This window comes from Phodopus roborovskii, unplaced genomic scaffold, assembly GCF_943737965.1.
Source record: "Phodopus roborovskii unplaced genomic scaffold, PHOROB, whole genome shotgun sequence".
Taxonomy (NCBI): Eukaryota; Metazoa; Chordata; class Mammalia; order Rodentia; family Cricetidae; genus Phodopus; species Phodopus roborovskii.
Genome location: NW_026125397.1, coordinates 23,570,202 through 23,598,060, shown reverse-complemented (window position 1 = coordinate 23,598,060; position 27,859 = coordinate 23,570,202). Strand labels below are relative to the sequence as shown.

Sequence of the window (27,859 nt, the reverse complement as noted above, 5' to 3'; positions counted from 1 at the left end):
TAAACCAGCCAATTAGAAGGGAGGCCGTAAAGATGCAAATGCACTGAGCAATAATTTGGATGTTTTTGAAAAGTAACTACATTAACAACAATCAAATACCGTAAGACTCTAATTTTGGTTTGAAAACCTAAATTGAGATAGTGAGCCAACTGTTGCGTTTACTTCTCTACTACAAGTCCTTACAAATAACTTTTTAAAAGAAGAAAAGGAAGAAATGAAGGGAGGGAGAGGATAGAAGAATGAACGGGATACAGCATAGGGATCTTGTGTATATTCACCCATTGGCTAAAACTCTTGTGCACCAGATGCCAGCTTTCTGCCGAATACTAACTGGAAATAGGAGTGTAGTAGACGGACTGGGGAGATGTTTCAGTGGGTAAAATGCTTCCTACTCAAATACAAGGACCCAAGTTCAAATCCTCCTCACCCATGTAAAAATCTGAGCATCGCATATCTGCAATTCCAGCACAGGAAGCAGGAGACAGAAGGACCCTGGAGTTTAATGTCTGGCCAGTCTAGTCAACAGGTGAGAAAGCTTGTCTAGGAAGTTAGGTGGGGAGGACAGGGCTAGAGAGAGATGGCTCAGTGGTTACGAACACTCTCTGCTCTTCTAGAGGACCCTGGTTCAATTCCCAGCACCCACAACCTAGCAGCTCACAACTGTCTGTAACCCCAGTTCCAGGGGATCTGATGCCTTTGTCCAGCTTTCTCAGGCATGCAGCCTACAAGAGGTGCACACATACACGCAGGCAAAGCACGCACACACAGAAAATAAAAATAAATAAATCTCTATTTTTTAAAAAAGGCAAAGCGATAGAGGAAGATGTCAGACATCCCCAGTCTCCACATGGGGACACACAATGCACATATGCCAAAGAATACCATTAACTGGCAAGTAATTAAGCAATGACGATAACTAGAGACATACATAACTATATAAACACACATATTGAGGACAGGATCTGGGATCTGTAAAAATGAAACCCCTACAATCTCGTCTAGGTCCCAGATTACAGATTTCCAAAATGGGTCAATTGAAATAATATGAAATATGAGAAACAAATAGTCTAAGGGATAACATGCAAAAATGACACTGAGTAGTCACCGAGCAGCAAGGACTTAGAGGTTTAGGTCACCATACTCTTAAGAACAGCTTTCCAGGACCTTGTGCTGCACTTGGATCAAGTGAACATCAGAGTGCTGTCCCCTCAGTGGAGCAAGGAGAACCTTCTGTTGGCCCTTCCGACAGACAGACAACGGGCTCCGAAAACCGGGGTTTTCGGAATAGTCCCTTCTTCAAAAGGAAGTGACTGAGCTCTTCCTCCGGCTCACGGAGAAATCTCCAGTGTTCCCAACACCCTTCCTCATACTTCTTTAATTCTCCTCTTTAGTTTCCCATGCTGCTTCATTCTGAGTTAGGCCAGAGGGCAATTTTCTTGTTTAAAAACCCAAAACAGTAGGGGGGGTTGTTATAAAACAAAACAGTGCTACATCGACAAAATATATTTCCTTACAAACATCCTTCCCAATGTCCACTTCTGGCCTTGGATGATTCATCTGTATCTGTTAGTTTTCAAAATTCCTTGGGAAAAAATAACAACTGAGGCAAGTTAATACAAGAAGTATTCATTCTGGCTCACAGTTTCAAAGGGTACCATCCATCATGGATACCATCCATCGTGGGTACCATCCATTGTGGGTATCATCCATCATTGGTACCATCCATCGTGGGTATCATCCATCATGGGTACCATCCATCATGAGTACCATCCATCATCATGGGTATCATCCATCATGGGTACCATCCATCATCATGGGTACCATCCATCGTGGGTACCATCCATCATCATGGGTACCATCCATCATCATGGGTACCATCCATCATCATGGGTACCATCCACCATGAGTACCATCCTTCTTGGGAACCATGCTTTGTGGGTAGCACCCACTGTAGCGAGGAAAGCATGGCAAGGAAGAGTTTATGGTGACAGGATAATGCACTTGGATTCCTTGTATCTCTGAAAGTCAGGAGATGGAGAGCAAGGAATGCTGCTTCCATAGTCTTGGGCATTGGAACGTTTGGTCCTCAGTTGGTGGTGCTGTTTGGGGAGGTAAGGCCTGGCTGGAAGAAGTTTGTTTCTAGGGCAGGCTTTGAGAGTAAGTACCCTCATTTACCTGCAGTATGCTCTCTCTGCTTACTGCTTACGCTGATGGAGGTGGGCTCTCCAGCACTCTACTCCAGCCACCATGTCTGCTGCTTCCTGCTATGCCTCCCTTCCAAGATGGACTCTTACCCTCCAGAACCATAACCTCACATAACCCTTTCTTCTTCTGTAAGTTGCCTTGGCCATGATGTTTTATCACAGCAACAGAAAGGTAACTCGTATACTTGATGTCTGGTTTTCTCAGTTCCCAGCCCATGGAATGGTGCTCCCCACATTCACAGTGATCCTCTCACCTCAGTGATCCGGCCCATGGAATGGTGCTCCCCACATTCACAGTGATCCTCTCACCTCCGTGATCCGGCCCATGGAATGGTGCTCCCCACATTCACAGTGATCCTCTCACCTCCGTGATCCGGCCCATGGAATGGTGCTCCCCACATTCACAGTGATCCTCTCACCTCCGTGATCCGCCCAGTCAAGTTGACTTTGAAGGTTAATCATCACATCATCTTTCTTAAGAGCAACAGTTCAAAGGGACCCTTTCCTTTGCTGTATATGATAGGAATATGCCACACTGTCATGGAGCTAAGAAGTATTAACTTTGCTTGTCACTTTTAAGGAAAAACAACTGATCGTTTTGAAGGTATTTGGCTCGGAGTTGTAACTTCAAATGCTTTCTGAGATTATAAAGGTAAAGTGAATGGAGGGAGTGTTATGTGGGTTCCACAGGGCACCCCGTCTAAAGATTTTTATATTAGGATATGGGTGGTGCTTGGTGCTGGGTCCCACCGTAACCCTCATCTAAAGATATTTACAAGAGGGGATAGGTGGGGCTCAGTAGTAGACCACTTGCCTATAATGTATGAGCTCTGAGTTCAATTCCCACTACAAGGGGGGAAAAAATGCTATGCGATTCAACTTCATTGGCTAGATTCACCCCCTAAGTAACCAACAGCTTCGCTTGCTATTAGTTTAAATTACATATGCCCCTAGACTGTGAGGCTTCTACAACTCAATTTTCTTTCAATCACTTGAGCAGGATAAAAATGCTTGTTGGAGAGCAAATTTTCCCACCCTCCTTTTCCAGAAACCTCCCCGGGACACTGATAGGTCGACTGTGACGTATCCAGACGGCCCAGGTCCTCTGTGAAAAGATGCCTATCACTGCTGGCAGGTGGCTGTGCTGAGACTTGCCTCATGGCAAATGAAGCAGGCTCCTGTTATTTCCCCTGCATCGCAGAACAAAGAGCCCAACTTCTCAGAAACAGAAGGCCTGCAAGCTATCATTGCACAGGTGGAAAAACTCAAGGGCTCTCCACCCTTGACAGTCCCCCGCTCAACTATGAAGCCCTGGTTTTGTTCACAGCCTGAGACGGGAAATCCAATTCTATTCAGAAAACCGGCAGGTCGTTTTTCTCCTTAGAGAAAATGGGCTGCACAAATTATACACAAAAACCCAATATCTCCACCACTGGTTGTTGGAAAACAATAGAGCTTCCATTAGCAACCCTCTGCCCACAGAACACTCTCCAAGAAACTAAGTGCAGGGTTTGGGTGTAAGCAGAGCCCTGGTCCCCACTGAAGACACATCAAAATTGTAATAAAAACCCGCTTTTCGAAATGAAACTAAGCAACTGCTATTCCACACCCACATGCTGCTGGAGCGCATTCAAACACTCTCAGCTGACTGTTTCAAAGGAAAGTGTTCCGTTTCCTGGGCAGCGGGAGGGGGCTGACTCACGCCACCACCCCCTGCCTCAGAAGTGTGGGTACATATGCAAAACCGAAGGGGCCGGACATGACCGATGAGTTCGAAGATTGTCACGATCAAAAGAGCTGGCACTTTCCCACCATCTGTCCTCTGTCCCCATCTCCAGTGCTGGGAGATTAGAACTCCTGATGTGACAGAGGACTTCACATTTAGAGCTGTCCTATCAGCTTGGTGAAGAGGGGCAGGGGAAGAGGGAGCAGATTACAGGATGCTGCCTTCTCTCAGTGTCACAGGGGACTCAGCCTACCCTGCTAGGAGTCTGAAACTGTAAGAGCTCTTAAGGTGATCGGGTAGATCAGGGGGCACACTACGCCACTTCCCATCTTTTTGAGGGCAGCTACAGAATCGGAAAGCTAAGAAGATGACAAGCTGCAAACCACATTTGCCATATGGATTTTCAGAAGAGGAAACAGTCCCTCCCCTGCACACATGTGCATGCACGCACACACACACACACACACACACACACACACACACACTGTTCCAAAGGATCTGTAACTTAGCAGCCAAGACAGCAGCATATTGCTGGGTTCTGTAGCTCAGTGACTCAGAAGTCACTTTGTTTGCCAGCATATTAGATGTCAAATGACATTACTCCGCAAAGACATTTCCCCCTGGAAGCCTGGTCCTGAGTTAAGTGTCTCCTGAATGAGCAAGGGCTAGGTGTTAAAAAGCTGCTTCCTTGTAGACGGGCTGCCAACCTATAAGGGATACCACATACACCCAAGAATACCCAAGAAGCCTACATCACAGAGACCACATCTAGTCCTCTGTAAATAAATCCCCCCCAAGAACTTCACACAGGAATTCATAGATACCTCTTGAAGAAAGAAAACAACAACAAAACCCAGAAACGCCCAGGAAACAGACAGTAAAGAAAGGGCCATCTGTGATGTTTTGATGCAGGCACACTATGACTATGCGAAGTTGAGAGGCCAAGTCCACTGTGAGTCTGGAATGTGCAGAAATGGATAGGTCCCAGGACTGTCACAATCAAAAGAGGCAATGATCACACATCCCCTGCCATCCATCCTCATCTCCCAGTGCAAGAGGATTTCATAGTTAGATGGCTTCTCACATGAACAACGCAGCTCACACCCACAGAAGGCATTGCTGTCGCCATTGCGGACTGCAGAGAGCTCAGCACGGAAACAGGAGATTCTCAATGCACCTTGACCTGAGAAGTCACGGAGAGAAATGAGCCTTCACCTGAATGTTTGAAGTAGGAAAGGGCGGAAGATTGGCAGGATGGGGCACACGGAACAGGAAACGGCAAAGGAAAGTAAATAAGCTGTCATACTGTGTTTATAACATGCCAGACACTGTGCTAACATTTTCCTTTCATTATCTTTCTAATTGTAATGACAGAACGTCAGCGCTCTGACCCTTGTCCCATGAGCCACATTCAGGTGACCTCACACATCTCGTAGTGTTAGTGCCAATTGCAAGCAATGACCCCAAATCATTACTTCAGCCTAGACACTGCCTCCAAGCCCCAGATCCCACATGTCTGTCTGTCTGACATTTCCAACTGACTACCTAAAGGATATTTAAAGTTATCTGGAGGCAGGGCTTCCTTTCTGCAATCCACCAAAGGCAAACAGAGCCCCCCCCCCATGAACCTTTTCCACACACAGCCAGCACCCTCCACTTCTTACTGCCCTCACATCGACGGCTTGCCTGCCATTTCCAGACTGGCTCTCCGCCCCAGGGGATAAAGGTGAACTCTCCACACACACCACCAGTGGCCTTCTGAGTCTATGCATTCCAAGCCTTGACGCTGTAAAGTTAACGCTCTAGTTAACAATAACTATAGAGACAAAGCCTTGGGAGTCCTTGAACAGCAGAAACAACAGGTATAGAGAACGACTGGGAAAGAGAACAGAGTATCCAAGACCGACTGTTTGGGGACATCCGCAGACCGACTACGGAAGCCAGACTCTTCAAAGGCAGTGCCTCTGCTGCAAATGTCCCCTTTGTTCTCTTTCTGATCATCCTCCATAGGTTCAAGGCCGGAATCAAACTCAGCTCCTTTGCTGAGCCCCCAACCACTTCGAATTCAGCCTTTGACCCAGCAGCTAGCGTAAGGCCTTGAAAAGAGTTTTGAATGCTTAACACGGCCATCATGGGAGCCGCATGGGCAGCATGAGAAGGAAGGGGGTCTTTTAGAGCAACTAGCTAGGTCTTTACATAGGAGGCACATAAACGGAGCTATGTTTGTCCCAGAAGATAATAGGGAAGCCTATTAAGTAACTACAGTCCTGTGGGAGGATCGGAGGCAAAGCAGAGGAAGAGCCGCGGAAATATGAAGGAGGGTATTAAAATCGGACAGGGAGCCGCAGAGCCAAAGGGACAGTACGGTGGTAAACGGGTGTGGTGAGGACAGATAGCATTGCTTCGGAGGAAGCCATTGCGGTTGGAAGCAGGAGTGATGGGCACGCGGATTTGGCAAGCGTGTACATTCACTTCCTAGTCTTTCCCCTCTTAAGTACCACATAAATGATGAGCTCCCAAAAGAAGGTAGGAAGCCCAGGCTTTAACAACCAGAGGTTAAAATTGACCTACTCAATGAAGTGTGTGGCAGGAAGTTAATGAGGCAAGGAAGCGCTTAGCAGGCAATGGAAGACAAGCTTAGGTTTGGTCCTGGAGGTTGCAATTATTTTCCCACTAAGTGGTGCTGGGGGCTTGTCTTCTCACTGGGTGCCAGGCCTGGGTAGGGACTGGGGCGGAGGGGTGGGGGGAGAATGCACCATCACCTGGACCTGGCGATACATTCATAGTGTCTACCCATCCGTCTTTGTCCAGGCCTGGGTGGGAAAGCCACAAGCCTCCTTTGCATCCCCTTCGTGCTGTTGAGCACCCTCTTCCTCACTGAAATGGGTGTGGTTGCTGGGTGTTCTGTTCCTAGAATCCTAGAAGGAGGCCTGCACAGTGGGCGCTCAGCAAACTGTCTGAGTGTGGATGAACTCTGCTGTCTTCCACCTAAGTCTATAGGGACACTGGAAAGGCTAGGGAAGGTTCGAAGGAGAGCAGTCAGAAGGAAGCACAAGAGTCTGCAGGTCCCCGTTACGAGGTCCACCGGCCTGAGCAGAAGGCTCCCCAGAGCCATCTGGGACTGCGTGCCGCTCAACACCAAGGTCCAGGTCTGCACAGTTTGCAACTGACCTTCCTGCGGGGAAGCCCGCGTGGGGTGCAACAGCTCGGCTCCGGCGTCGTGGTCCCACCACCCCGGGGCAGTGCTCTGCGCCCGCTGCGCACGTAGGTCACCTGCCTCCTACTGGCACCGCGTGGAGGGTCGGGCGGGGGCAGCAGGTGCGGCCGGGGTGGCCCCGGGGGATCGCGGCGTCCCGGGGATCCGGAGCCCGCGCGGTGCAACTCGATGCAGAGCCGCAGGCCCAGCAGCAGCGCAGCACCGAGCAGCCACCGGGGCAGGGCTCCGCAGCCGCGCCCGGGAGGCCTGGCCGTGGCCATGGCGGGGACCCCGGCTGCGCTCTGGGCCCCGCCCTCCGCTCCAGGCCGCCTGCAGAGCAGCGTCCCTAAGGGCCCCCGGCTGCCAACTGTGGCAACTCCCCAGCCGGCCGGGTGTCGGCCCGCCTTCCTCCCTGCGACGGCGGAGGCCCCGGCGTAACCTTATCCTGCCCAGCAGGGAGAGCAGGGGCGGTGGGCTAGGCACACCCGCACATTCCTGGGGTCCTGGGCTCCGATTTCTTTCGCTAGTGTTACTATTAGACACGGAGGGGGCGGGAAGGTGAGCTGCCAGGTTTTGCACCGAAGCAAAAGTTCTGTCAAGCGCTTGAATGCCGTTAAACACGACATAAAAATAAAGCATACTTATGCTTCCGTTTACAATTTCTCTCCCTCAAGGAAGGAGGGAGGGAGAGAGAACAGCAGAAGAGTCAAATTAGAGGAGTTATTCAGGTTCTAAATTCTGCCCGAAGCCAATCCGTGCTTTCTCTTGGTGTTATGAAATGTGTGGGGATGAGGGGGAGGGGGAGCCAGCTAAGACATCTGACAGCCGGGAGGGAGAACAGAAGTTACCATGGCATGATGGAAATCAAATTAATTTAGTTCCAAACACATACCTCCCCGCTGCCTTGCAGAAATGCAGAGGGACAAATTTATCTCTAGGCAAAATGCTCCCCAGCTGGTATTGCCATCATCCCCTTGACCTTAATTAATAAAACCTAAATACTCACTCACAGTTAGAAGCCCCGGGTTTGGTGTTCCACTTTTGATTGTTAGGACTCTGTCCCTCCTCCTGTTTGGGGTGAGTTTGATTTCTAGATTTACATTCGGGTTATTTTAGGTCCTTTTTAAAACTATGGCCAGGTAACGCACACACATGCACACACATGCACACACGTTCGCTCGCGCACACACATGTACACACACACACACACGTGTTTTCCATGCTTTTCTGCAGGCTGTCTCTGCTGTTCCGTCTCTTCCCCCAGCCTGCAACATGAACAGCAGAGACTAAGAATGATGCCTGGTCCCCTCCCCATTTGAGTTTTGGGATTTTCTATAGGGAGCCCTGCTCTATGAAGTTCCCATTCCTTTTTGGCTGAAGACCCAATTTGTTATTTGTCACGGAGCACTTAACCTGTTTTCCTCCAGCCACAGAACTTCTGAACCCTGCCGAGACCATTCCCAGGCCACCACCAGTTCTCAGGCTCATGGAGCTTCATTATGTTTGAAAATATTCATACATGATTGGAATATAGATAGACGGTAGACACAGATGAAGGATAGATGGATAGACATGGATGTTAGATATAGGGGATAGATGGATGGACAGACAGACAGATAGACAGACAGACAGACAGGCACACAAGCAGATATGTACTTGCCCACCTTCGGGGAAATTGCAGATAAAGTCAGTATTAAGGCGTACAAACAAATGCCTTTTTATTCACACAAGCTGTAAGAGACAGCCTCTCATCCTGTACTTATTTACATGAACGGCATTTGAACCACAATCCTCCCATTGAGCGATGGGAGACAGTAAACAAAGAAGTTGGTTTGTGTGAGTTTCTGTTTCCTGTGGGGAGACAGGCCTTACTTAGGGTTACAAATGTCACATGTATTATGTATTTCGTGTCTGAGTAAAACTTTGTCCTTTATCATTTACCAATAAAGAAAATTCTAGGTATTGTTACAGAAAAAAAAAGATATACATCTTTTTAAAAATGGGCAAATACAAAAAAAGACAAGGTGATCTAGAAACATCATTGACTCAGGGTTTATAAATATCTTCTCTTGACTTTAGAAGCTCCCAACTAGTATGATAAAAACACGTTGTATGTGTGTGAAAATACTATGAAACCCATTGTCGTGTATAATTGGCATATGCTAGGCGGTACGGTCAGTTTCAATGTCTCCATTGACCTAGATTGTGGGTGACACCTTTGGGTTGCCGCAGAGATTAAACGGAGGTGTTTCTTTCAGAAACTTCTCACCTTCTGCTTCCTTGACCTCCCTTCCTGCCCTCCAGGTTGACTTACCTGTCTCTGCTTCCCCTACTCCTGGTGAAGGGGTTAATTTCTCCACCGCAGCGGAACCAGCCTAGGGTCCAGTGCTCTCAGGAACTTTGCAGGCCTCTGACGCCAGACTGGGCCTACTGAGGCGCCCTGCCCCGTGGACTGGGTAACTACAGTCGCCACTCCCAGGGAGAGACTGCTATTCTGGGACTACTCTGACTATTGAGGGACCCAGTCTCAAGGACCAAGTGCCAGATTCTCGGTGTCTCAGCTGTGATTGTCACTATTTTACAGATTGCTTGATAACATATTCATCCACTGGTCTGTTCCTCTAGAGAATCCGACTCAAACACCAGCAGTTTCAAGAACAGGTAAGACTCATGATCTCAGGGCGGGGCTGGGGCTGGGGCTGGGGCTGGGGCTGGGGCTGGGGCTGGGGCTGGGGTTGGGGCTGGGGCTGGGCTGGGGCTGGGGCTGGGCTGGGGCTGGGGCTGGGGCTGGGCTGGGGCTGGGCTGGGGTTGGGGCTGGGGCTGGGCTGGGGCTGGGGCTGGGCTGGGGTTGGGGCTAGGTGGGACACCACTTGCCTAGCACGTACAAGGGCCCTGAGCTCCACCCTCCAACTCAAGATTCTGCAAATGCTCTTCAATGAGTTATCTACTTACATGGCATTGCTTAAAGCAACATGTGTAGTGTTTGCTAGCCCTAGTTCAGCAACGTCTGATGTGGACTTTGCTAGAAGGTGGTTAGTTTCATTTAGTGTTTTGTTTGTCTGTTTGTTTGTTTTTCTGAGCAGTTAACACAGTGCCACTAAGAAAAGAAACAATCTTCTCAAGATCATGGCATCACTGATGCATGCCCTCTTCTAGTTTCTCTACAGAGAGGCATCGGGAAGACTCCCCTATGTTACTAGAATGGGGTATCTAAGGAGACTCCGTCCTGGGAGGACAGCACGACACAGTCATGGACACGTGCAGAACTGTGTAGCCCTTGAAGAGAACGGGCAAGATGATCTCATATGTCCCCTTCTCTCATTATGCTTCTGTAATATAATGTCTCCCTTATGGGCGAAAAACACCCAGACTATATGCAATGTTTAAATACCCTTTCCTTTATATTTTGCAACCGTGTTTATTTATGTTAATTACTCATCAAAAGACCTACTGGCATGTATGTAACATCATTAACTTTCTAGGCAGAGCTCTCCCACTCTCGACTCCCACACAATATTTCGCTGTGTGGTGAATGGTGATGGACTGGCCAATGGTGAGCTGGGGTCACCACTGTCACAGCTGACAGGTGACCTTTCCACTTGGGGCCTTGGCCTTTCCCTTGCCAAGGTTGTTCCTGAATATGTCTCAAATAAGCAGATCATCATTAGCCATTGTGTCATACGCTTGCTAATTAAATATGGGGATCAGTAAAACACAACAGTGACTTTTTCCCACATCATAAAATACATTCTCCATGAGGTTTTAGCCAATAAAATAAATTGAAAAGAGTTTTTGTTGCTGATCTCCAACACTATGCATTTTATATGTATTACATATATGTGTGAGAGAGAGAGCATGTGCATACGTGCGTGTGCACGCGTACGTGCATGCATGCACATACACACATACACACACACACTGGAGTGCAGTGATTTCCAGCCAGGGCTAACTTTACCTTACAAAGGTACACTAGACAACGTCTAAAGACATTTATGATTATTGCAGCTCATAGGGAAAGGGGAAGACAATACTAGCATCTAATAGATAAAAAACCAGGATGCTACTAAACATTCTCCACTGGAAAAGTCAGCCTTCCCCAGTAAAGTATGCTCCAGCACAAGATGTCAGCAGAGTTGACTTTGAAGAACCACGCTGTCACAATAGATGCTGATATCGAAATTTTAAATTACTGACGTACCAAGGAGAAAAGGGAGGCCAACAGAAATGACCCTCGCTCTTGTAGAGTGGCTGTGCCTCTGCTCTCCTGTGTAAACGCCCAGACTGGACCAAAGCAATCAGATGTTCAAGAGGATTGTCGCTGGAAGGTTGCCATCAGCATCTTCCTCCAACCAGTACTGTCCTTTCTCCACATGTGCACTGTGGGAATGTATACCAGCCAGAGAAGATGAGAGCAGTCATTTCTTATTCAGAAGTGAGTACCCTCACGGACTCCTCCTGTTTACCAAAGGGAAATCATGTCCACCCTACTGTGATCTACCTTTGTAACATAATATTTACTATATTACATGCCCAAAGTATTATACATGCCCAAAGAAGACAAAATCACCACTTTGTAAATAATATGCTTGAGATTCGCTTTAAAATAACTCTGTGGGGCTGGAGAGATGCTCAGCTGTTAAAGGCTAGGCTCACAACCAAAAAATACAAAATAACTCAGTGGAGAGAGGTGGGGTATGCACGGGATAGAAACAAAGCAAAAATGGCTGCAAGTTGGTTATTGTTATAACTGGGTAATGAATTCATAGTTCTTCATGCTTGAAATTATGTGCAACAAATATGTTTTAAATTGTGAGCTATTAGCTACATCTTTAAAAAAACAAAATTGATAGTTCATATTACTTTATGACACATCGTTAGAAGATTTAGATGGTGATGTTGTCACTATAGCAAAGATTGACATGCCTATAATCCCTCATCGTTCCTATGCTGGGAGAGCAAGAGTGTCTAAGGTCTACCATAACCCAGATACCCATCACTCACGGAAGACCTACTCCAAAGACCGGCAATGGATGCCACAAACTGTATAGACCCAAACTCTCTGCAAACACTGCTGCTAATTTGATAACTTTGACATCTACATGGCTTGTTAATGTGATAATCTGGGTCGATCTGATAACTGAGATCTCTGTATGACTAGCAAGCTTGGTTGGACCAAAGTGATGACTAATTTAATTATGCAACCAAACCAGCACACAATTGGACACTTATGAACTGTGTATTTCTGGAATTTTCCATTTGAAATTTTCCCACCTAAAGTTGTCTTCAGGAAACTGAAACTGTAGAAATCAAGTCAGATAGTGTGTTTATGTAGCAAGACTACCCAACGCAATGCAATGCAAGTCCATTAATCAGTTTTCATATTGGGCATTAGGTCTCTAAAGCTGGTTGTCCCACATCTCTGTGTTGTGTATCTTCTTCCCACTTTCTTTCCTCTCTTCTTCTGCTAATGGTAACCATTATTTCATTACCTGTGTACTTGGACTCTGCTCTAATACAAAATCATGTAACATTTTTATGACTGCCTGTGGCTTATTTCACTTAGCATAATGTCCTCTGGCCCATCCATGCAGTAGGAAATAACAGAATCTCCTCCTTTATTAAGGGCAGTATTATCCCATAAAATATATACATTAAATTTTCTTTATACATGTTTGTTGGTGGGAAATTATATTCCTTGGATGTTGTGAATAATAGAGCAGAGAACATAGGGATACAGGTATCTTTACAAGGTGATGGTTTGTCTTCTTTAGTTATATGCCCAGTAGAGGGATTGCAGCTAATATGACATCTCTAGTTTTAATTTCTACAGAAGTTTGTGTCACAGTTTTCATAGCCAAAGTACCTGTCTACACTCTCTCCAACAGTAGCCTCAGATTCCCACATCATTGCCTACACTTGTTATCAACAGACCTTACCTTTTCCCATTTTTGTGGATCAAATAGCATTTTCTATTTTACCTTCTTGGCTTATTAGTTATTGCAGTATCATTTTAATGTCTAGAAATACCATGATTTACCCATTCTCCCACTGTTGTGGAAGTAATTTTCAAGTTTCTACATTTTAAGACGCAATGGTGAATCTCTTTGCACCTAAATCTGAAGAATCAGACACAGTATGAGAGCTCGAAGCCAAGGATGATCCCAGAATTTTCTTGAATAACGCTATGCATGAAGTTGCCATTGACTGAAAGGGGAAACACTCTTGGGGAAGAAAACCAAGGGGTTGATCTTGGTGACCATGCAGTTTTGAAAGTCTATCTAGACATCCAAGTGGAAAAGCAGAGTAAGCAGTTGGAGTCAAAGTTAAAATCCCCAGAATTAGCAAGGGCTTGAGAGATGACTTTATAGCCTCAGCACACATAGGGAAGGAGGTAAGACATTTTCGAGAACTTATCTCTGACATTTACCAATTTAAAGTCAGAAACAAGGAGAGTTCAATAAAGGTAAGGTATTGACACTGATAAGCTGTGTGATAAGAGAATGTGGGTCCCAGGAGCCAAGTGTCCTAGCCGCTTTTCTATGGCTGTGATGAGACGCCAAGACCAAGGCAGCTTGTAGCAGAAAGAGTACTGCGGGCTTACAGTTTCGGAGGGTTAGTTAAAGCCAGCATGGGGGGAGCGTGGCATTGAGAGCTTACATCTTGAGCCACAAGCACAAGGCAGAGATTAACCGGAGTTGGCGTGAACTTCTGAAATCTGAAAGCCTGCCCCCAGTGACACAAAGCGAAAAATGTACTCCTAGAATGAAGATGCTGAGGGGTCTGTTACAATACCAGCCATGAGAATTGACAACATGACAACTTTACTATGGCTTCCCAAGCAAGAGTGTTGCTCTTCTGTTACAGTTACAGGAGAAAGCTGGAGAAGGGGGGGGGTGTCCCGAGTGGGGCTCACAAGGTGAGGGACCGTGTGGGAGAGCATGGCAGGTTCCATAGCGGGTGAGGGTGACCAAGGCAGAGGGAATAACATGCCAGGCAGACAGAGCTTAGGTGAGTTTATTTAGAAGGGGGAGTGAGGAGGAAGAGGAAAGAGACGGAGAGACACCCGGAACAGAAGAGAGAGAGAGGAGAGAGAGAGGAACAAGAGCAAAAGACATCGTAAGTGGGCGCGGTCTGTCTTTTAAGGGTTTTCTTGCACCTGCGTGGAGACTAGTACTCATGGAACCCTGGGCTGACCACGGTACTGCCTGAGTGCATTCTGCCAGGTGACGGGGGCGGGCCAGCATATGCCTGAATCCTTACACAGAGTATAAGCTCCGTGAGCTCAAGGACTTTGTTTAGTTGTTATTGCTATAACCCCAATAGTTAGAATAACTGCTTGGTAACTTGAGAAATAATTTTTTTGAAATAGAAAGCAAAGAGAGCATCAAGTCTGTAGGCATTTATAATTATTTTGTCATATTTAATTCCTGAGAGGAAAGTGTTATTTGGGGAAATTTGTCTTTTCATGAAATGTGTTTTGTTAATTTTTAAGCATACCACAAAAAGGCTTCGCTAATCCTATCTAAAGGCCATAAAACCTTTCCCTGTTAGGACTGGGAAGCATCAAAGAGTAGCCTTGAGCCCGCCCCCAACAGAAGGATGATGTCAGCAGAGCTTTACCTCTGGTTTCCTGCTTCCTGACTCTTCAACTCCCTTCAAATGCCTCCCCAAAGCCACATCCCAGATGGGATTTGTGTTCACTGCTCATCAGTTTCCCCCTTACCCAGAGTCATAGCTACATATTAAGAAGCTAGCTTAACATGACTTACGCTTGCATCAGAAGGTCAAACTCACAAAATCGAAAACTCTCAAGACTAAAACTAAAGATGTAACAGAATGACTGTCACTGGACCTATTTGGGACCCAGAGCCCTGCCTCATATCATACCACAGCCTAGGCGTCAACCTAAGGAAATTGGCGATGGCCTGGCCTTCGGAAAATGTCAGGACCCATGAAGAGGAGTCCATTCCATCTCGCCTCAAGTTCAGAGAGCTCAAACCTGTCGTATTACCTATCAGACATTAGTTTGACGGCTACAGGATGTTTGGGCCTTGGTAGTGGATGTCTCTTATCTAAATAACAGTAGGCTTGGGCTTTCAAACCCGAAAGGTAGATGGCAGGTGTGGCTAGTAAATACCTGGAGGATTAAGGGAAGTAACTCTCTTTGCCCCTTATATGTGATAATAGAAGTCTTCTGCCATTTTGTCCCGACTGCTGGTTGAGTGTGTAAGATCATGAAAGAATAATCCAGGCACACTCAGTATGGATTGTGTGTCCCTCCCGGTGGCTATCCTGTGTCTCTGTTTTGGATTCTTAACCCCTTTAGCTAGCCTTTCTCTCATCCAGTCTCCATCTCAGGTGTGAACCCAGGCTACTCTGCTGGCTCCGACTGCAGCCCTGCCAAGACAGCTCCCACAGGAAAACGCCTGGGCGGTGTGTCTGGGTGACCCAGCAAAAACCTGTGTGTGTCTTTAACAACCCTCACGTTGTTGGTGTTGACCTACTGCATCCTTCCTCTGAGATGTTTCTCAAACTTAGACATGGAGACGACTCTTCCCACAATGCCTTCAGCGGGATTGGTCTCAACCATGTCTGGAGTGCTCAGATGCAAATCAATCAAATAAGGATCATAGCCAAACCCAGACTGCCTGCTCACAGATTGAATTTCTAAACACTACCTACCTCTTGCACTACAGAACCTGGAGAAGAATCAGAGACATCCTCACGGAAGCCACTGGAAGGAAAACAGACAAAGATCAAAGAAACGGTTGTAGAAATAACATTGCTTGGGAAGGGTGGGGGCCGCAATGGTCAGTAACTCAGTCAGCCATAGGTCCTGAGCTGCTGGCAGGAAGTTTACTGACGATGCAACACACAGACACACAGACACACACATACACACATACACACTCACACACACATACACACATACACACACATACATACACACATACACGCACGCATGCACACACACACATACACACATATACACACACTCACACACACGCACACACATACACACACATACATACACACACTACACACATATACACACACACTTACACACACATACATACACACATACACACACATACATACACACACTACACACATATACACACACACTTACACACACATACATACACACATACACACACATACATACACACATGCACGCATGCACACACACATACACACCCACTCACACACACATACACACACTTACACAATACACATACTTACACACATACACACACTTACACAATACACACATACACACACACACACTTACACACACATATACACACATACACACACACACACACACACACTTTCCACATGAGATGTTCCTAGATTTTAATAAAGGGACTTGGGTTAAGAATGACCAAAACACGTCCTTTTTCATAGGGCCACCTAGAAAGCACTTCCCTCCTGCACCCGCCACAAATCTTATCATTATGACACATACCAAAAATAAGCTTCCAGCTATAGATCACTTTGAACTAAAAAACCATTCCTGATTTAAAGTTTCCCAAACTCAAGGGCTTACAAAGCCTCTCGAGGTCAGAAAAGATAAAGTCAGGCACAGCTTGCTCAAAGGCAAAAATCTCAGGGTTCTGTCATTTCAGCTCAGCTTGTGAATATATTAAAAATCCTGAGGTCAAAGGCCATTTTGGTTTCTTCCCACATTAAGGCGATAACCCTAGGGAAAACATAAGAACTGTGTTATTTTCGGATCAGAATGCACCGGCTCTGGAACCCAAGAGTGTGCTTAACAATCAGGCGCAGGCTGGGCTTCGCTCAAGGGCAGCTTCAAAAGCCACACCTCGGGGGAGTTTCTGTGGGAGGCAAGTCCCCAGGTTCATCCTTTCAAACAAGCTGTGCAGCCCAGGTCAAATCTACAGATGCATGGCACTCTGCTCCCCACTGTGGTGGCAGAGGGTGCAGACCTCTGTATCCATGATGACAAATGTTCTATTTCGGTCCCCTAAGCACAAACACTGACAAAGTTCCCAGCGTTAACAAGACATCTTGTTAAGGTGTCTGAAGTTTCAGAAGCTCACAAGGCAACCTTGTCTTCTTCCCCCATCACTTCTCACCAGGAGACGACGAGAATTCCCTCCCTCCATCCTAGTATCCCTTCCCTGCCTACATCCCTACATCCTTCCTTCCCCAATTGTCCCCCCCTCCAATTCACCCCAGAGCCATGGCGTAGGCATCTCCTTAACATCCCTGCTTCCTCTCTCTGCCTGGAAGTCCCGCCTCTACCTCCTGCCTAGCTATTGGCCGTTCTGCTTTTTATCGCACCAATCACAGCAATGCACCTTCTCAGAGCGTACAAATATCCCACCACAGGTGTACATACAGGAAGCCTGCAGGCCCTGGCTGAGTGAGACGTGATGCCAAGCCTGCCGCTCAGAAGCTGCCTCAGCACCCTCGTCTACAAAGTATAATAAAAATGACTTCTTCCTGGGTTGTCGCGGTGATTAAATGAGCTCATATATTGGCTGGAAAGCTGCCTAGAGCTCCTGAACCTACATGGGTTAATATTGTTACGGTGGAGGTTTCACCCAAGCCCGCCTCCCCTACCCCCTCCAAACCCTGCTGCGTCTCAGAAAGCCCGCCAAATGATGACCCCCTCCCCCAGAGATGCCCAAGACCGCTCCCACAGGGTATGGAAACCCCAGAAAATAAACTGTGGGTTTTCAGTCTCTTTCCGTCTCCTCTATTGGGGGGGGGGGAGAGGATTGGAAGGCCATCCCGGAGCATTGTATCCATTAAACATGGACTTTTTCTAATTCGGTTTCATTTGGTCTGGTTTGGATCGCTGCACAGGTAGAGAGGCTTACCGGGGTGCAGGGACTTTTCATATATATTTAAAGAGCTTTCAGGGATATGCCTGGCCCACAGTGTTAACGTCATTTGTTACTGACATTGTTCTCTGAGTCAGACAGGATATTTACTCCCGTTTTATCTTTTGCTGCAATTCGTGTTTCCCTCCCCTTGCCTTCAGTTGAACTATTTGGAGCTTGGGCTCCCTGGGTCTCAACCGTCCTGAAAGAAGAAGAGGGCGCTCCACCTTCCCCACCCACACACACCCCTCTCCCCCACCCCCACCCCCACCCCGGACCCGGAGCATGCCGTCCTTCTCCTCAGCACCTCCAAACTTCCCGCTATTTCTGAGAAAGTGCATTGATCCGACTTAACTCGCAGACCGTCCCTTGCCCTGTGCTGTGGTGAAGGGTTCTCCATTCATTTCAGGGGTCCCTAGGGCCCTTGTGTGCTGCTCAGCCACACCCCTCCTTAGCCTTTTCCCTCAGGCCCCTGAGCTCACACCTCGCCCCTCTTTGAAGCTCACTCTCCAGGCACTTGCAACTTCCAGCCTCAACACCCCTGTGTGTCTTTCCTGCCGCCCAGAGCCGCCTTGGCAACGACCCCTTGACTAGAGCTTATGTTTTCATTATCAGATGCAAACCCAAATCTTAAGACAGCCGAGAGCAGCTTCCACCCACAGGGAGGGAGGACGAGGCCTGGAGCTAGATTTCCTTGCCTCCTCTCCCCTCCTCCACCATCCCCAACGACTGAGCCAGTCGGAAAAGGAGACAAATGCCTCTCCTAAAGGAATTGCCGCTGTTGCTAGGAGAGAGGAGAAATCACTCTTGTCACAATGATGGCCAGGAGAAAAGCCACCAGTGTGGTGTGTGTGTGTGTGTGTGTGTGTGTGTGTGTGTGTGTGTGTGTGTGTTGATTCAGCCACTATAGTGACATCCTAATAGCCAAGGATCTTATTTAAGGTCTTTGTGGTTTTTAAACCCTGCCGGAATGTGGGGAAATTATGTATGTATGTATGTGTGTGTGTGTGTGTATGTGTGTGTATGTAGAAAACAGTCCCCATCATTGCTAGGACCATGACCTGAGCAGATATCATACAGCAGAGAATTTCTGGGGCCTTCCAATGGCGCACTTGGCGCATGGCCGCGGTCTTCAGGCCCCGGTTCACGGTGCTCTGGTCACTCTCTGTGCCTGAAACAAACACTAATAGCCGGGTGACAGAGGTGTGACAGTCACAGTGAGTTTGAAAAAGACTGGCCTGAGGGGCTGGGGTTCACTGTGGGCACAGGGAGTCCCCGATGGCTTGTGGGTAGGGGTAACTTTATTTTATGTGTAAACATGAGTGTTTTGCCTGTACGCGTGGCTACACTACACGTCTGCCCAGTGTCCAGGGAGGCCAGAAGGGGGGGGGGGCGGATTTATGACTGCAAACAAAGACCTATCCTTTGCACCCAAGGCTGAATTGCCTCCCCTTACTGCAGAGCCATAAACTCATGAGGTTTGCTCATAGGATTTAACAAAAGAGTATGGTCATTGCCCAACTATTAGGCACAAAGTTAGATGATGATATAGTGTGATTATTTCCATGTAAATCCTCAGTTTTTCAGCATCCACACCACACTGTGGACACCCAGCAGCTCCCTCCCCATACCCTTCTATGTACTGATAAAACTTTAAGAGAGTCTCATGCATGTTAGATTACTCACTTGCTAAGTATTATGGACAGTACCAAAAATTTTATTTGTAAGCCATATCAACCTTTTCCAGAATTCGATTTCAGCTGAACTGAGAAGCTGGCAAGCGTTGGGCATTACACGTGACATCTTAAGTCCTTCATTTGCCAATTCTAGATTAAAAGCAAAGTAACGACTTCACAAGCCAACTCCAGCCCTAAGCTCATTTTAGCAATTAAATATGAAATGATGAGGAATAAAATCAAAAGTAAATCCATAGCCCATCACAATCTGATCTCTTTAAAATAAAAATCCATTTCCTGACATACAGCTATGTCCACGCAGCCCCTTTCAGACCCTGTGGTAAACAAAGGGAAGAAGATGTCCATGCGCCCCTTTCAGACCCTGTGGTAAACAAAGGGAAGAAGCTCCCTTCTCTTTCCAGCCTTGGCAATCTCAGATCCCCTGATTGTGTCTGCTACTCACCACCAGGGTTAGCAACTTTGTTTAAAGTTTGTTAGAAGTTTTGCCAGCTTCTATTGCTGACAGGAGCAAAACTTTTAGCTGAGCAGAGCAACAGAATTATTTCTTTCTTCAGACAATAGAAGTGAGAAGACAAGGACTAACATTTAAAACACACACACACACTCACCACACACACACACACACACAGACACACACACTCACACACCACACACACACAGACACATACACACTCACCACACACACACACTCACACACCACACACACACACAGACACACACACAGACACACACACAGACACACACATTTACACTCACATACTCACCCCACAGACACACACACACTCACCCCCACACACACACAAACACATACACACTCATACACACACACATTTACACTCCCACACACAGACACATACACACTCACACACAGAGACACACACTCACACACACACACTCTCTGTCTGCCTTCCTTGAGCAGTTCCCACTCTGAGAAAGTCTTTTTGAGTTGCCCACAGAAGACCACCCCAAAGGGTCCAGAGTTTCATGTCTCAATTTTGTTTCCTGCAACTCTGAGACCTCTCTAAAGGCCTCGCTGGGGAATGCATTCTCTAGGCACAAGCCATGGCCAGTGCCTTAGGGAAGTCTTCATCATTATTGTTCATAGGGCTTGTCACTAACTGACAACACCGATGGCCCTCCGTGGCCCAGGGGTTGGAATGGAAAGAGGATTAAAACCTTCCCCAGCAGCAGGAATCACAGCTTTGTGGTAAGAAGGCAAACTTCCCTGCCAGCTTCACACTGTGACCCTGTGTGCTTTCTTTGAAAAATACTTGTTATGAAATTTTATGAACTGTTAAAAAAAGCGAAAGTGAGGTTCTTACCTACCTCACAAGACTGTCGTGAAAGTTAAAATTAGATAGTTGTGAAATTGCTCTAAAATCTCCTAGGAAAGACTGAAGAAAAGCTCTGTGGACAAAGGTGTCATTGCAACCTTAAAATAATTCTAATGATCCCATCTCTGCCATTCAAAGTTCTTGGTTCTGCTGACCAAGAAGCTACTTCCCTGGTCTCTAAGTAGCTCTTTAAAATCATCCTGTCCATAGCCCAAAAGAATTAACTATATGGCTGACCGCAAGGTGAGGAGCCACACCATCTCCCCAAACCCTTCCCGGATTCATCATAAGCACGCCTCCACCAGCCTCGACACCCCTTCATTCTGATCCTCAAAATGCATGGCCCTTTGTCTCCTCCAAACGTAAGAACTAGCAAACTCCCTTTACGTCTGTACATATCAGTGTTTTCTACTCTGTCAGGTAAGCCTTCGTTAATAGTGGTGTGGTGTGACCCAGCTTCAGCTGAACCTATCTTCATACACCTCCATGTTCCAAGTACCGTGCTTGGCAACAAATGCTTCTAGCTCCAGCAGATACCCCATACGTGTGAGTTCCCCAAGCATTTTCGCCTCTTACCCTGAAGCCCTTCCCAATCCCACACTATCAAAAACAACCTCGGGAGGAAACCTGCAACACATTCACTGGAAATTGGACGTGGCTGATGTCCCTTTCAGAAGCAACGCCTTCCAAAATATGCTAAGAAGTCAGTCCATGGGGGTATATGGGACTTCAGCTAAGATGACTGGAAAAGTAACACTTCAGGTGAAGCTTGAGGACAGCAAAGTCATCAACAGAGAGCATTCCAAGCTCAGAAGTCACTGGACTTGGGTTTAGCCTTGTCCTCAGACAAGCTAGCCCGGCCGCCTGTTACAGACGCCCTGGGAGCTAAGTACACACATGGGATTGTCTCAGACATCTCGCATGAGTGGTACCCACTGTAGGCAATGGAAGCTGTGCTAGAGTTCATTCAAACCAAGACAGTAATTGGTACTCTGTGGCTTACTAAACCACAGAAAGGGGAGTGGCAGGAGTCAACTCCTTGATGCCTCCGCCCCTGCTGAGAAAGCCCCGCCCAGCCTGAAGGATGTACCAGAGCCAGGAAGTGATGGAGGCTGGACAGGGTTCCCTGCCCCACTCTGCAGCAGCAAGAGATGCTTCTAGCCCTGTCTCTCTCCACACCTCACTCCGTTCCAAATACCAGCTTCAGGCTAAGGCATCAGTCCAAGGGAACCTAAGTCATAAATGGAATCCTAGCCATCAGGACGATTAGGGAATACTTCAGTTTTCAAGACTCTGTAGAAAACACCCAAAATACAGGCTTTGAAATAGGTGCCCCCACAATTCACAGGGTCTCCTATGCAGTATTTCTAATTAGTGAAGTTTCAATTAAGCTGAGGAACAATCAAAGTGTCAAACACTTTAACTGTGAACTATTTCAAGTTCCTTCTACTTCTTCCAGGTCCTTTTAAGAAAGCAAGGGCAATGTAATTTTTCCTTGATAGCCCCATACCATATCCACAAATGTCATTTATTTCACTGTGGTATGCAATAGCCATGCCCTTGATAACTACTGAGATATGGAGAGAGAGAGTCCCCTCAACTGGAGACCCTGCAAGGGTTGGATTAGTTTTCTCTCTTCCCTCGCAGATCATTGACTATCCAGTGTTTCTCTGACGACCATAGGCCAGCTGTCTATCAAACTTTCCTCATGAGAGGAAATAAAGATTGGCTGGAAATGTAACTCAGTCATAGAGCGCCTGTCTGGCATGCCAAGGTCCCAGCAAGACAGTGGGGGAGAGGGAGGGCTAAGGCTTGAGGGGGCAATTGAGGGGAAGGCACCGTTGCACACTTCCCTCTCTCTCTCTCTCCAGCTTCCCCCCCCCCCCACCAAAAAAAGCTGGCTGGGAATAAAGCTCAGTGGTGAAGATCTCACTTAAAATGTGTGAGATCCTGGGTTCAAATTCCATTAGTATAACGGGGGGGGGGGGTTATCCTGTCCAAGAGAAAATGGATGAGCAGAGCAAAAGCCTAACTCTCTCCCTCCCTCCATCCCTTTCTCTCTCTTCTGATCGGTCATATTGTATTCTTACTCTTTCTTTGTGCATGAACCATATATAACACATTATAGTAACAACAACAACAACAAAATCCTAAAAGACATCAGATGAGACCTGTAGAAGATTTATTTTCTTTTTAATTTATTTTTTACATTCCAATCCCAGTTCCCCCTCCCTCTTCCCCTCCCCCTAACCCCCACTCCCCCCCCCCACCTCCCATCTGCTCCTCGGAGAGAGTAGATAAGTCTGTCCCATCATCTCCTGTAGGAGCTTTAAAGACTGAAAGATTGAAAAACTGGATTTCAGACAAAAGGGACACTCCTGGGAGATTTTCTTCCCCTGGAAACATCTGTTGGTTTGGTGTGTTGATTAAGACAGGGGGGGTTAAGTGGCATCTCCAGGGATGCTCTGAGACTGATGTAACCCAGTGGAGGCTGGTTCCCTCCCCTCCCCCGCAAGGCTTTGACTGTGCTGGAGCTGTGCTCAGGGGTCAAGGCTGAGCGCTACAAGGCAGTGGGAACTATGTTATAGTCAGAGGCCTACAGATACAGGGTAGGCTTTCACGTGTGCATGCTTCCTCCCAACATATTTGCCAGAATCTTAAACTGTGAGGGGATGAAGATAAATGTACAGGCCCCAAACTTCACAAACCCCCAACATCTAACCCCACGGGGCTATCAGGATTTGATTCACTAAGCCAACAGACTGCCGCTCAAAACTCCAGGGCACTCACACACTTCAGAAACAACAAGAACCCCGAAGTAGACTAAGTTGTACAAAAACAATGTCTGTATTGTTTTCCATTGTTCTCCTCCTCCCAAGGACCACAGCCTCCCTTCCTTGACCATTCAACCCATTCCTTGGGGCCCCAGTTTAGCTGCTCTGAGCAGGGCTAACCCTCAGACGGTTTCGCCTCCACACACACACACTCCCGCTGTACTCACGGGACAGTCACTCAGCCAAGAACTGACCTAGGGCCACCTCTGCATCCTTCACCTTGGGAAACAGCTGACTGGCTCTCTGAGCTGCCTCTTGGGGTGTTGGTTTTTCTCTCTGCCCCTTGGGAGTTGTCTCCCAGTAGGTATTTCCACTTCCTCTCTCCTCGACGTCTCTTAAACCTAGCCCATCAGAATCTCCCGCTAACACTTGAGGGAAATAGTTCTCATGGCCAGTGATTTCTCCTGCCAAAGCCGGCAGCCTTGCCTGCCAATAGCCTTCCACACAGGTGGCCACACCCTTCTCCACTCAGCTCCAGAGAGCTGACACTGCCAGGCCTTCTTTCTACCCACGGAAGAGTCCTATTCTGTGTCCTATTCTGTGGTCCCCTCGTCATCCCACATCTGAGCGCTGACTGGGCTCAGGTGTCTTCTCAGGCATCTTCTTTTATTCCCAAGTGACTCCATAAAATGCCATGACTTCGAATATTCTGACAGCTCCAAAATGTATACCTCCACCTGCGGCTGACTTCAGCATCTGCCTGCCTGCACACCCCACATACACACTGGCTCTCCAATCTAACATGCCCCAAACTTCTGACTAGCCAGCCATCACACACACGCACGCACACACGCGCACACACACACATACGTGCACACACGCATGCACACACGCACACACGCACATACACACACACGCCTCAATCGCAACTGCTGGGACCAAGCTCCTTGGAGTCGGCATTACCTCTTTGTCAAACTTCACATCCCAGGTCCAGTCCATAGCAAATCCTGTACTACTTTCAAAGGAGATGCAGAATACCACTATTCCTTACTCTAGCTGGTTAGTTTTCTTTTTTTAATCTTTACTCTTTGGGGGCCCAACACCCAGCTCCCCAATAAATACACACACGGAGACTTATTCTTTCTTATGAATGTCCAGTCTTAGCTTGGCTTGTTTCTAGCCACCTTTTCTTAAATTATCCAATCCGTCTTTTGCCTCTGGGCTTTGACCTTTGTTCTGTGTACCTTTCTTTACTTCTTACTCTGTGGCTTGCTGTGTAGCTGGGTGGCTGCCCCTGACCGCCTCCTTCTTTTCTGGCTTCTTGATCTTTTCTTCCTGATTTCTCCTCCTACTTGTTCTCTCTGCCGGCCAGCCCAGTCTTTCTCCTGCCTTGCTATTGGCCGTTCATTTCTTTACCAGACCAATCAGGTGCTTTAGACAGGCAAAGCAACACAGCTTCACAGAGCTAAACAAATGCAACATAAAAGAATGCAACACATCTTTGCATCACTGGATGAATATTGCACAGCACAAATGAATGTGACACATCTTAAAATAATATTCCACGGCGTCTGTCCAGGACCGTCACGCCTCCCTCTGCATCGGTGCAGTGGGTCCCTTGCCCTGTCTTCCCTTTTGCTTTCTTATCCCTTCTTCAGTTAACTCTCCGAGTACAACCCGGGTTAATGCAAGTCACACCCTCATGGTCTCAGCCCTAACAGCTTTGAGTCGCACTTCACATACAAGGTCTACACAGTGTCGATCTCGTGAGCTAAGCTGGATGCGGATCTTGGCTCAGCCTGCTGCTCCTGTGTATACCAAACAGTCTGCTCTCCCTTAGTGCCTTTGTACTGATATCTCTCTCTGTCTAAAATGTCCTTACCTCTTCACATGGGGCGTTGTCCCCTCACGTCATGAAAACAGCTATCTTTCCAAGGGCAAACCTAACCCAAGTGCACGAGCCAGTGGTCCCCTCTTAAAAGAATCTGCTCTCCTTCGCAGCACACACTAGGTAACTTCAGAGTGGCCACTCGGGCACAGCGTACCCTCTGGTCATAGGTAAACTCCCGCTCTTGCTCGGCATGCCTCTGCTTGAGAGTTAATTAACAGTGTTAGTTACACTGTTAATTAACTAACTCATTTTCACTGCCCTTAGGATCGTTAGCCTCCGGGCATCACTTACTGAGAAATAGCATGAGCCCATAGCCCGAGTTTGCAGTTCCTTTTGTCAACTTGACACATTCTGGAATCACCTAGATTAGATTGGTCTATGGGCTTGTCTGAGGGGGGGAGCACAGATTATCTTCCTTGCTTTAATTAGGGAGGAGGACTTCAGCTGTGGGTGGGGCCATTCCCTAGGCAGGAGATGCTGAGCTGAGCTGTGTGAAGGCTGAAAAGATGTGATCTGAGCACAGACAGACTGTGGTTACTCTCTCCTGACTGTGGATGTCATGTGACCAGCTACTTCAAGCTCCTGCCTCTGTGAGCTAACAAACCTCCCTCCTCTAGGTTGCTTTCCTCAGACGCTTTTTTTTTTTTTTTTTTTTTTTTTTTTTTTTTCCCACAGTACCAGAAGCAGACTAGGAAAGGACTCACAGCGGTCTGCAACTTTTCCCTCGTTAGCAATAGCCGGTTTGGTTCTCCGCTGTAAGGAAGTAAGTAGTCCAGGACAACAGATGATAACCCCAGCAGACCCTTATCCGCGCCTATTCCCTCTCTGGCTGACTCAGAGGAGTATTTATCTCCACCATTCCCTCCCACTGCGTTCTTGGTTTTGCTAGAGTTGTTAGGATCGTAACCATAACCCCAACAGCTGAACAAGCTAGACTAGGCCATCTGTCCTCAACAGAGCAACTGAACAGACAGTAATGGAACATGGAAAAGGGATAGTTAATCAATGTGGCTGCTTTGGGAAGAGGAACAAAGAGACCCTGTGATCATCTAATGCCACCTGTAGGGTCCGACTTGAGGTTTAGGGTTAAATGGAGGATGAGAAGCACAGAGAACTACAAAGTGTGCTCCTGCCCATCATCATCTGGGCTCCATTCTCTCCTGCAAGGTGGTTTAAAAGTTGTCAGGACTGCGTGAAATCTCTTCCCGGGAGGCGAGCTCCGGCTGGTACCAGGATTCAACCTTTTCCCTCTCTCAGCATTACATTCCTGGGAGGAAATTCCAGTTTCCTGGGGACCAGTTTTAACAGTCTGACAGGCACAAAGAATTCTGCCAGGAAGACTACATCAGTGATGTGCACACTCTTCCGTGGTTTTTCATTCCCATTTCTAAGGACTGATTCTTTCAGCGTGGGTGGTCTCAGATCTCCCTAAATTCTTTGTTATCTTCCACCCTATAGAAACTAACAGGCAAGCTTCTCTCAAGAAACTTTCCAACTTCACCCGCTGTGTCCATTTTCATACACATTATTCACTCCTCAGTCCTCTGCCAGATGCTTTGCTCGTGTAATCCCTACTCAAATTGCTCTCTAGAAAGTCCCTAAATACTGTAGCTTTTTCCACAGTACAAAATAAACATGCCCCATAATTCTCCACTAATACAATTAAAGCTAACATTTTGTAAATGTATCTCCAAGGAGAAAGTAGACAGAATGAGGAAAGAAACTTCTGAAATTTTCCTAGATTAATGGAGACATAAAAACCTCAGACTGAAGGAACAGGACAGAAAAAAAGATGAAACTGTATGTAGTACATTATTTAAAAAAAAAAACACAAAAAACAAAAAACCTGCAGCCTGAACAAAGGCGGAGAATAGTCAGTTACCTTAAAAAGTCAACAATAAGACCTGCATCACACTTCTCTACGGCAACAATGGGGAAGATAATGGAATAGTATCTTCAAGACATGGAGGGAAGGAACTTCAAACCTAGCACAGTTTGTTGGGGCCAAGCAGAAGGTGTTAATTTCATCAACTGAAAAATATCAGAAGCGAAAGAACCTATTGGTCATTCAAGATGACAATAAAAACATAGCTGATTGGTTAACATGAGCTTCCTTTCCATTACCTGTTTCCTCTCAGGAGCTGCTGCTGACAGAGAATTTCATTATCATATCAGTTGACACA

At 47.0% G+C, this 27,859-nt stretch overlaps 1 protein-coding gene across 1 annotated transcript in view; it reads right to left on the bottom strand.

Moving 5' to 3' along the window:
- Mettl24 (methyltransferase like 24) overlaps positions 1-7,416 on the bottom strand; it is a 91,565-nt gene extending 84,149 nt beyond the window's left edge. The window contains exon 1 of the mRNA XM_051175561.1: positions 7,102-7,416. Coding sequence (XP_051031518.1) covers positions 7,102-7,407 — 306 coding nt within the window. The 5' untranslated portion in view covers positions 7,408-7,416. The remainder of the gene's footprint in view (positions 1-7,101) is intronic.
- Positions 7,417-27,859: the final 20,443 nt, after the last annotated feature.